The following is a 12,211-nucleotide window of genomic DNA, read 5'->3' as shown; positions in this document are numbered from 1 at the left end:
TCCTAATAGGTGAGCAAAAAACACTGAAGGGGAACACAACCCCCATCATCAGCCTTCAGAATATACTGTATCAATCGGTGTATTCTGAAGGATGATGGGGGCTGTATTCCTTTATTGTAAACACTCCAGGGAGGGATTAATGTAGTGGCCAAAGTGTAAATGTAACTACAACCCCCCTCATCTTTCAGAATACAGCCATGTATGGTATACAGTACATGGGTGTATTCCTAAGGATGAGGGGGGTGGTAGTCCCAGATCCCCATAAAAGTGCATCATGCAGGTCCCCCATAGCCGTGTCATCCACGGATCCCACATAACAGTGCATCATCCACAGGTCCCCCATAATAGTGCGTCATCCACAGGTCCCCCATAATAGTGCGTCATCCACATGTCCCCCATAGCAGTGCGTCATCCACATGTCCCCCATAATAGTGAGTCATCCACATGTCCCCCATAATAGTGCGTCATCCACAGGTCCCCCATAGCAGTGAGTCATCCACAGGTCCCCCATAGCAGTGCGTCATCCACAGGTCCCCCATAGCAGTGCGTCATCCACAGGTCCCCCATAATCGTGCGTCACCCACATGTCCCCCATAATAGTGCTGCTATTGACTCCTGTTGAGTCAAAATTGTTAAAATAATGTTATTTTAATTTTATTAAAATGTTCTAGCACACTATTTGGCTCAATTTTTTTTTTTTTTAATTTTCCTCCTCCAAAACCTAGGTGCGTCTTATAATCAGGTGCGTCTTATAAAGCGAAAAATACGGTATATATATTTTGATTTGCAACTAAAGCTCTGTATAAAGAAGGGAGAAGGGGCTTTGAGAGGGTATTGTACCTTATAATGTTGAGGGGCGCCCCCCATTACACCCAGGATGGAAGTGGGGAACCCCCCACCCCCCTGTCCAGGGCGATACAATAACCCCACAACGCGAAATTCCCATCAGGACCAGGGGATAGACTCCATCGTACTGTGATCCTATAACCAAAAACATACTAGAACAATTTAATCCACCATTCTCTTATACATCAGACCGGCCTCCCTCCTCTTTCTCTACGAGAGCCACGCATCCGATCACCGGCTGGGACGGTGACTCCCCCCCCCCCCCCCATTGGAAAGTCCGGCCAGTCCTCTATAGGCACTAATGGAATGTCCAAGGCCGCGGTGAACGAGGGTAAATCCGCCGGAGACCGAAGAACATGCATTCGTCCCGCGTACCGAACCTGCAGGCGGAAGGGGAACCCCCAGCTATATGGAAACTCGTATGAGCGGAGAATGTCCAGCAGAGGTTTAAGAGCTCTTCTCCTTTGTAAGGTAAAACGGGATAGATCTTGTAGAATCTGGATTTGGCTCCCCTCATACGATGTTCATACTCCACTGCGGAGCTTAAACAGAATGGCCTCCTTAATAACATAGCGGTGGACCCTACAGATCACATCCCAAGGTCGGTCGTTCTGGGCTGGTTTGGGGCCCAACGCTCTATGCGCTCTATCCAATTCCAGGGGTTGGCTTGATGGTTCACCCAGAATATTATTGAAAATCACTTGAAGGGTACCATGTAAGTCCTTGGACTCGACAGACTCAGGCAGGCCGCGCACTCTGAGATTGTTTCTTCGGCCCCTATTTTCAGCATCATCCATTGCTTCAACCACGTATTTTATTTGGCGGGAGTGTTGTTCTAATAGTGCCCCGTGGGCCTGTGAAGTGTCCTCCATATTCTGAATTTTAGCTGCCTGCACTTGACTCTGGGTGTCCACTCTCTCCACCTCCCCCTTCAGGGCTGACAGCTCTGTGCGGTACGCCTGCTCCAGCCTGGTTATATATGCCTCCATATCTTCCCTGGTGGGTATAGCTGAGAAACGTGCCCGCATCTCATTAAGCTCTGTCAGAACTCCTGACTCTTGTGTTTTTGTTATGGCTGGCCCTGACCCTGCATGCTTGTCTGCATCTGGTAACTTTAGATTTATGTTGTGCTTCTCCCTGGGTACGGTCTCACTTCTGTCAGGGACCTGTAACTCATTTGCAGTGCAGTGTCCCCCCTCCTGAAATTCCTCACACTCCTGCATGTGTGTTATAGGAGAGGACGTTACTTCCCCCTCCAGAGGCCTCCAGGCTTCAGGGCTACTGTTTGTATCAGCAGGCACTTCCCCCGTGCTTCTCACTCCGGGTTTCCCCTGTACCTGCAATCTTGGGCTGTCTGGCCTTATCTTCTGTATCTCCTCTTCACTCCGGGTGGTCTCTCCTCTCAGTCGCGTCAGCTGCTGAGCCTTTCCCTGCATCTCCATAGCTGCCATCTCACTGCTGCACGCTGAGCTCACCTCGTGTGTAGCCTTAGCAGCCATCTTGGGTGCCACCTGTGAAGCTTCTCTCTGCCCCGGCCCGGATAAAAAGTGTTTGATCCCTCTCCTCCGATTGTGAAGCTCTGCTGCTGCACCCCTGGGATCTCCCTCGTCTCCTCCGCTGCATAGCCTGTGTTGCAGAGTCCTCAGTTGCGTGGATCATCAGTTATAAAGTCCAGTGGCAGGAGCTGTTAAGGTGAACTCTTAACCAGAGATCACTAGTTGCCTACTGCCTGGTCTAATTGGTGTGGGTCGAGTGCATGCTTGAAAAATGAGATCAGACACAGTCGGATATTCATCTTTCCTCGACAGAAGTCAGCCCATGCTCTGCTTTATTACAACTGAGCTTGCTCTGATATAACCTTGCAAAGGGGCATGTCCGGATGTGTTCATTGGTCAGTGGGTCGAACAATGTATTAGTCCATGAGCTGATTGGTAGGCGTCATTGTAGGCGGGTCTATGACATCATTGGATGGATCCATGGTGATGGGAGGGACGTCATCTGGTGGATCCATGCTGGATGGTCTGGTCTGTAATGTCATCTGATCTTTGGTTTGGTCTTCCCTCATATGGTATCTTCTTACACCTGGACATTCCTTGCATTCCAGGCAAGGTGTGGAGAAACAGGCAATGACAGCCACCTTTATATCTGTGTCATGTATATGATCTGAAACCTGAATTATGTAAGGCAAATCGACATATTTCCCACAATGCTCTATGTCCAGAGGTTAATTAAGTATTTCATTTTATGGCTCTCCTCAACAGTCCCCCCTAAATACTTTATTAACCTTCTGACCCTACCGTGGTCCTCTAACACATCAGCTCTAATGCTTTAACTGCAACCTTTTCATTTTTCTATCTGCTATACAAGCAATGCTAAGCCTTTGCCCCCGCTGGTACAGACTGCTGATCAGAGAGTTGATCACATCCCGCACACACAGTTCACAGAGGTATAAGTAACTAAAACAGACTATTTAATGCTGAAGCGCTTACTCAGAATTTGAGATTAATCGATTAGAAAGAGTAAGGCAATTGTAAGAATAAGCTTCTTACTGCTATGCTGCAGCTTTTTGCATTACTGTTTCTGAAAGGCTGATTCTCAGTCAATATCCGAGTGCTGTCCGCGTTTTCGAGACTTTTCTTCCCGAATACACCTGATTGTATCACAACACTAATGGATCTCTTCTTGTCTCGGGTCTATAATCTACCACCAGGAGGCCTTTAACAAGATTTCCCTTACACATGGATCCGATTACCTTCAGTAACACAGAGTAGCACTTTTACGGCTTCAAATACCAACAAATAAAACAATACCAGTTACCTGCAAGTGTATGTTATCCTTAAAAAGTCACTTAAACCCTTAAAATAATTAATTGGTTCAGGTCAGATAATGTTTTGTTTTTTTTCCACCATGAGCCCTTATTTGTGTAATGTTCCTGTACCCAATGTTCCCTTATCGTTATTTCCCATGTATCATCCCCAATCTAGAAATTCTCCATAAAGTTCTATGTGAGATAATCCAGCACTATGTGTGTTGTGACCCTCATTTTGCTGGTACGATGGACTCTTTACAGCCGCTGTTGTGTGGGTTTTCCCTCAAGCTTCATGGAAGTTTCTGTGGTTGGGATAAGCTGGATCGGTCCACCTGATTCTGACTCATGGCTCATTCTGACTTGTCTTTTTAGGATCACCCAGTCTCCTGGCTGGAGACCACGTGCTCCTGACATTGATTTAGGATCTGGAATTGGATGATACACATGTTGAACACACTATATAGGCAGTTGTATACGGCTCGTACATCACTGGTCAGGATATCACACTGTATCTGCAGTATCTGTGAGAAATATAATCACATTGTAGGTACTAAACCAAAAATACCTTATATAAAGACCGAATTATTAAAGGAAAACGAACATTTGTTACATGATTTCCAGCGTTCACCATTATCTTGTGGATCGTTACATGTTTATGTTATAATCATTAAAATTCCAAACATACACCCATGTAACTATAGACACAACTAAATATTCCAATACAGGAGGGGGCAGGGATTGGGGCAATAGCCCTAAACTCTCCCTACCTCGCAGCGGAGGTCGGCACCCTATAAGGCGAATTGGCGCCCCCACTCACCGACGGCTCGCCCTCCCTATCCCTACACTGCTAAGCTAATACGTGCTGCTAATGTCAGTGATGGAATATAGAAACCGTGAGATACAGGGGATAAAGAGGCATCAATATGCAATTATATATATCCAATTCATTCCCAAAGATAAAATATTCACACTCTGTATTTACATAGCTGTTTGTAGCTTAAATCAATATGATACAGCAAATTCAAGGACCAAACCCTAAAATAAATTAAATATCTCACATGTATAACATGTACCCACTGTATAAATACAATGGTAAAGTCATGAGGAGATCTCGTCCAATCACAGACTCTCCACTGTCGAATTCACACTCAGGCTAATAAAATAAACGCATATTTATCAGACACTTAGCATGAAAGAAGCGCAACGCGTTTCTCCCCTCTTCACAGTGGCAGATGGGTTCATCAGGTACTGACCTCCATAATGACCTCTGCTATAGGATATGTACTTTTACCACTTTTTAGGAACTCCATCTTTACATACCACCAGCACCATGAGTTTTTCAGCAGTAACGTTTTCCACACTGGATATGTTTCAGAGCAGACCTGAAAAGAAATTCACTCAACACGCACAAAACTCATATAAACCTACTCATGGTAGATGTATATGACTAATCTGCAATCACCGGAGCAGTAGAGCGGATGAGGGGGGTGTTTCTACAAGGTCTTTACAGTTTTTTTTTTCTACCTTAATAGGCACACGTCTTACAAGACTGGATGTGTCTGGCCACCTGGGTATTGAGCAGTGGTGCCGCCCATATCTTGTCCATCCCAACACCTTTGTCACATGGGTTACCTGGGCCATTATTGAGTAGAACGCTCACGGCAGAGAAAGCTTACCGCCCTTTATCCACAGACCTTCCTCAGTCACTGGCTCCCTGCGTCTCACACTCCGTTCCTTGCTGAATCGCTTGTTCCTGTAAGGATTTAAGAACACAAGGAGTGACCAATGTCACGGACGACGTGACAGGAGCCACCGAGGTACTGGTCTGCATTGGACTCTCAACTCTAGGCCCATTCACTGCCTCTTTGTTGTGCACCTGTGCGAGCATCTCCTCCGGCTGCTGCCTATATCCACATTTTGACTATCTTACCCCTTTCCGCTCTACAAACCACAGTGATTGCAAATCTTCATCTCGTTCTCCTATTCCGATGAGAGAGGAGTGGTTTGATTTTTAATACCTCATGTTGCGTAACCTCAGCATATCCAGTGCAGAATCAACCAGCATCTTGGTATCTGGATCCATCTACGGAAAAACTCAAAATCTGCATTAGCAATGGGCTCATCTGAGACATGTTCAAAACCTGACAATTCTTGTTACATCAGAGCAATCATGAGCTATATGTCTGTCTGCTGTATCCTCCTTACAGATAAAAATATAAAGACAACTTAATAGAAAAACCCAATCGATGAACAAATTAAAACCTTAAATAATACGTGTGATTTTCCACATCATCTTTCCCCCCTTTTTGAATCTATTATCCAAAACATAATTAGATTCAAAAAGTGTGTGGCCCCGGAGCTCTACATTTAGGCATGAAAGTCACATTGTATAGATTGTACCTAATCGGGAACACCAGAAATATTGTTTTTATCTGTAATTTAATAATGGAAAACTCTTTCAATGGCATTTATAACCTTTGTTTGGACCACAGAAATCTGCACTGCAATCATTCTTTCTATAAAAAGAAAGCAGATTATTCAATACATTAAATATAAAACACAGAATTCCATAAATCATCCACATTCCTTAAATCAAATTATTGTAATTATTAATAAATGATTATTATGATTATTAATAACTATAATAATAACGTAGCACAACCTCTGGATATTGGACGTAGGGGCGTTCATATTTGAAACATTGAGGAGATTATCAGCATTTCTGTGATACTGTCCTATAACTTGAAGGGATAAAAGAATCTAGAACAAATAAACTGGCCATGTGGGAAAAACAAAATGTTGATTTGCCATAGAAAAATTATCTAACAGACTTCTATGCTTGAAAAGCTATCAATGAATCTAAACATGTCCACAGTTAACTTTTATTTCTTTGGGATAAAATTAGTAAAATAAAACTATTGTCAATGACCTTTTTCCAATATAAATTGCAATGAATTAAATGCAGAAAGCCCCCTTTTTTTTTTTTTTTTCTCTTGGGCTGCTCTCACAATAGATCGAAGGTGAGATAATAAGCCTGCACTACAGGGGGTTTTTTTTATCTCTAAAAGTTGCTCCTTCCCCCAAAAGCCAGAAACACACTGTTCATTTCCCTGGACACAAGTGAAATCAATTTCCCTCCTTCTGTTGGGTTTTTTTTTTTTTTTTTATTATTATTTATTTATTTTTTTCCTTTCTGCAAGACAACTCAACATTACGACCTCTTTTCCCATGGATATATTTATTTATTTATTTAATTATTTTTAAAACATTCAACTCTCAGGATTATTCGCCACATTCATAATTGGAATATGTATTATTTATCATGACATCTGCCGCAAAGGTACGTTATTTTAAGGTTTTTCTCTTATTTTATTGCTTACTAAATAAGATATTCCTCCTTGTGACTGTCCTGACTCAATCCAAGCTGCACACTGGATCTATATTAAGTGTCTTCCATAACTACCCAATCATTCAATGTTCCATCTTTTAGTGCTATAAACATTTACTAACACTTCATGTTATTCAGTGGCTGCAGTTTTGTCAGCTGCACTGGAGGGCTCCATACAGATTTACTAACAAAATGGCCACTGCCAGAATAGCACATGGCTTCTTTGTGTAAGGGCGGTTGAACCACATGAGAGGGGGAAGGGAGAAACTGATTTTACTTCTGCTAAACTTGCAAGTTTAACCAATTATCCTTCCTGCCTATATTCCATACTCTATACATATACACACAGATTTACATATCCACAGTCCTGGTCCAACTACAGTTAAAAACACTAATTTTTCTGTCTAAGTATGTACTACTCCATTCAGCCATGTGCTTCATCCACCATTTTAAAATCTGTGGGAACATGTGGCAGAGAAAAGGGAAAACTGACCTCACATCTGCTCAAACTCTGTCTCCCCATTTTCTATAGTCTGTACTTATACATATATATATTTATACACACACACACACATATGTCCTAGATCTAAGTCTAATTATAGATAAAAACACTCATGTTTCTGTCTAAGTATACAGTACTCCATCCAATCCATTGCTCAAACATTTACAGAGCACATGGTCTTCTTCACACATTCCCTGACTCACTTTTTCTTTGTCTCAATCATGCTGTAGCCATGTCACGTCCTCACTCCTTCATAGCCAGGACACGCCCCCTCATCCTTAAATTTTTATGAGTAGTGTATATTCATGCAAAAAATACATTCTGGAATATTCCAGTTTCTTATCTTGGCTTGCACTGTTGATTTATGAAAAAAGAAGTGTAGTTACTCATTAAGGGCTTTTACATGGGCTCTTTCCTGGGAGATACGGTTATTCTCCTTCACTTATTTTTGTGGATCCTGCACTTATGTAGCAAAAGCCGCAGCAAGCAGCTGTCCTTACTGTACATGCTTGGCAGACATGGTACGAGTGCAGACTGCCTGACTGTTCTTACAACACATCACCCAGTTGACGAGTAGCATATAATCTACATACATAATTGGCAGTTTTGTCTGTTCTCCTATTCCGTCATGCACCGCGGCACTGTCCGTTTTGCAGCCGCAGTTTGAATAATGCTCCGGCTTCCAGGTCCTCGCTGCACGCACACACGGATACACAGAGCACATACTGTAGGACTGGCTACCAGAGGAATCTCCAGTAATACCAGGCCTGGCTGCAGCTCCGGAGTGCAGCCTGGACTGAACCGCGAGCACCAAGTAAATGATTCCTCGGCGACTGCGGTTAAGTTCATGACAGCTGCGGACAGGCCGGGCTGAACTCCGGAGACATGAACTAAACCACATCCGCTGGGGAATCAATCATTCAACATTCGCGGTTAAGGCCTGCAAGCCCTGAGTTTAGTCCACGCTGCACTCCGGAGCTCAGGTGAGAGTTCCAGAGTGCAATACAGGTAACCGCAGCCAGGACTGGTATTACTGGAGATTCCTCCGGTAGCCAGTCTGACGCGTATACACACATACTGTATGTCTTCATACACACATTTCTGTATACTCACCTGTCCGTGGCCGCCACCGCTTCTGCTCATCCTGCCACGGCTGCTCCGTACACTGGACGCTATCACGGGGGGGGGGGGGGGTGGGGGTTGGGTCTGTGTGCCTGAGGACTGCAAGAAACAGCTGCAGGCTCTGCGGGCATGGAGGAGAGGTGAGAATATCTTTTGTGTGTAAACAACGTCATAATAGGGGACAGAAGGGGACCAGCAGGAACACATTACTAAACAATGGGCTCATTACTGCAGGGAACATTTTGAAACAATGGGGACATTACGGCAGGGGACATCAGCCCCCCCCCCCACCAGATTTGTATGCCCCCAGCCCTCCCCACCAGATTTGTATTCCCACAGCCCCCCCCACCAGATTTGTATGCCCCCAGCCCCCCTACCAGATCTGTATGCCCCCAGCCACCCTCTCACCAGATCTGTATGCCTCTAGCCCCTCACCAGATCTGTATGCCTACAGCTCCTTCCGATTCTGTATGCTTCCATTCCCACTCACTACTGCTCCTGTCAGCACCAACAACCACAATAATGCCTCTTTGAGAAAGCATTTGTAAAACGTACGTCAGAGGTGGAGGGACACGCCGATGTTGCAGATCGCCATAAGGCTATGCCAGATCTATTCAGATCCTACCTAATTGATGTTTAACATTCAGTACTGCCATAACTATATTTTTAGCCCCTTGTTCATCACATTATTGTGGTTGTTATTAACCTGATATATCCGCTCACGGGGCAAGCACTGGTAGCAGTTAACCCGGTCTTCCTTTGCATAGGAAGCATAGTTAGCTGGCTTCTTAAAGGGAACGGGTTGGATTAATATAGGTGCACAGCCTTGGTCTGTCGCTGCTTTCCCTGTGCATGGATATTCAGGTGGTAGTTTACATATAATTACATCTTGTTATTAATACCAGGCATGCTGCATTTTAGTTGGTCATGTACATATTGTAGTATTTGTAAATATTTTTATGATGCACAGACTTTACTAGAGGTGGCAGCTAAGGCTGCTTTCACACTACGTTTTTTTAACATGCGTCATGAACGTTTATAATACCATTTGCATACAATTGGGTGTTACTTAACTATTTTTTTTTTTTTATAAATAATGTGTATAAAAACTGTGGCTTGATAACTAAACAATACTATGTATATTCAGCATCTGTAATGTAGTTAGTGCCCCTCCTGGTGGTCTCCCTTGTCTTTTAAGTTTATGAATGATTTGTAAGTATTGAAATAAAATAAAAATATGTTTTAATTAAGTACTATTGGTGCAATTGCATAGTCTGTCCCTAGGATTGGATACCCTTGGGTCTTATAGTTGGTTTAGCATATGTTGTGTGTGCACTAACCACATATGAAGGACAAATTGTTGATTAATTGTGTTGAAAAGCTGCCTGATGAATCTGGCCCATGGTGCTTATAAAGTGCAACAGAGGGACATCACTGGGACATAGGTGCTCACACTGCTGTCTGCCATTGACCGCGCATGTGTGCACATAGGCACATCACAACCCTTCACATGCCACAATTACAGATTGCTGGCTAAGTGTACCCTAAATAGGTGTAAGCGAATGTTCCTCAGTTAAAATGCTAATGAAGAGGGGTATATGTGGCATACCAGAAAGCCTGTTTCCACAGTTCACTAATAATGCTGGCGTAACATTATTCCACATGACCGCTGCTTGGAATAATGAAGGTTTTCATGAATCTCCTCACAATATCCTGATTTTTGCTATATTACTGACATTTTTCTGAACACTTGGGCAGAATGCTGATGGTGTATTTTTGTCCTCCATTTTCATATTAAACCCTATCTGAAGCACCCTAATGCGACTGTTTTTGCAGAAGACATTGTAATACATTGTAGTGAATAAAAGGTGTAGACTGACTCAGGAAAACGTCTTTATTGCTTATGTAGGTACGCTTTCACACTTGCCTTTATGATGCCATTAAAACGAGGAGTGGATTCATAAAAAGGACAAAAACAAGAATCTTTCATATGTACTTCCCAAAAACTGCATCAGTACCACTCATTGGAGCAACCGTTCCTGAAATACTTGTGTATTTGCAACTAGAATATTTTCCTAATTATTAATTTTAACTCTTTGTTTCCATACAGCTCTCCGAACATTTTCATCCTTCTGTTGCATTATTTGCAAAAACCATACTGGAGGTAAGTTAATAAGTATACAGTCATTTTCATGCATTACAGTTAGTAAAATCACATGCAGTCCCTTTTCTGGAGCGCTTTTTTATGGGGATAAGCATGACTTGGTAATTTTTCCATCATGATGATTTAAAGGGGTTGTGTTTGTGCAGCTCCCAAATGACGGGTATTAGGCCGGTCTTATTCTCATGCCTTTGGACATGCCATGGTGCTGTGTTCCACAGTGATATTACTAAGAAGATTGTGTATTAATTAATGTAACTGTCCTTGTGCAGATGGTTGCTCATTGTTCCCCAATGAATCCAAGAAAAAGATTTTACATTGAATACAAAAATTCTATTTTTAAAGCATCCCTATTCCCATGATATGCCACCGATCATAAGATAACACAAGGTATCTCATTACGCTCATTATGTTAATGGATTGTCCTCTACCTCTCCTTCTGCAGCGGCACTGTTCCAGCCATGTTGTTTGGCGGTGACATGGCTTGTCAAATGTCGGTGAATCCAATCACCAGCCACTTTGTGTCTGCAGCTCATCCATATTCCGTCGGATGTCTGCTCTGATAAAACAGTAAAGGCTGCTGCTGACTAGTGTCCGTTCATAGGCTGCACCCAGTGTTTTAATACAGGTCACATCAAACAGCGGCATCATCAGTGCAGGAATTGAGTGCACACCATTTTACAGTGGGTACGGAAAGTATTCAGACCCCTTTAAATTTTGCTCTCGTTTCATTGCAGCCATTTGGTAAATTCAAAAAAGCTCATTTCTTCGGCGCTCCATTGGGAGACCCAGACGATTGGGTGTATAGCACTGCCTCCGGAGGCCACACAAAGCATTACACTAAAAAGTGTAAGGCCCCTCCCCTTCTGGCTATACACCCCCCGTGGGATCACGGGCTGCCCAGTTTTCAAGCTTTGTGCGAAGGAGGTCAGACATCCACGCATAGCTCCACTGTTTAGTCAGCAGTAGCTGCTGACTATATCGGATGGAAGAAAAGAGGGCCCATACTAGGGCCCCCAGCATGCTCCCTTCTCACCCCACTCCTGTTGGGGTGTTTGTTAAGGTTGAGGTACCCATTGCGGGTACGGAGGCAGGAGCCCACATGCTGCTTTCCTTCCCCATCCCCCTGAGGGGCTCTGAGGAAGTGGGATCTTACCGGCCCCCAAGCCCTGAGGCCGGGCTCCATCCACAGACCCGTAGAACCTGCTGGATACGGAGCTGGGTACCGTTCAGGGACAAGGCCCTGCAACATTCAGGTACTCTGTGTCCCCGTATGGACAGGCCGCGCACACTCCAGACTTGCTGGGTGTGCTAGTGCGCCGGGGACAGTAGCGCTGCGCGCTGGGGTTACAGTCACTACAGTTTCTCTGAGTGACTTTATGT

General features: G+C 43.9%; 1 protein-coding gene across 2 annotated transcripts in view; it reads left to right on the top strand.

The window, feature by feature from the left end:
• The window catches only part of CEBPZ (CCAAT enhancer binding protein zeta), a 165,362-nt gene that overhangs the window by 62,451 nt on the left and 90,700 nt on the right, over positions 1–12,211 (top strand). For both annotated transcript variants that reach the window (XM_075339701.1, XM_075339702.1), the window contains exon 7: positions 10,778–10,831. In XM_075339701.1, coding sequence (XP_075195816.1) covers positions 10,778–10,831 — 54 coding nt within the window. The remainder of the gene's footprint in view (positions 1–10,777; positions 10,832–12,211) is intronic.

The sequence above is a fragment of the Anomaloglossus baeobatrachus genome, chromosome 3 (assembly GCF_048569485.1).
Source record: "Anomaloglossus baeobatrachus isolate aAnoBae1 chromosome 3, aAnoBae1.hap1, whole genome shotgun sequence".
NCBI classification, from domain to species: domain Eukaryota; kingdom Metazoa; phylum Chordata; class Amphibia; order Anura; family Aromobatidae; genus Anomaloglossus; species Anomaloglossus baeobatrachus.
Note: the sequence above shows the minus strand (reverse complement) of the source record. Positions and strands in the feature narration are given on the sequence as shown.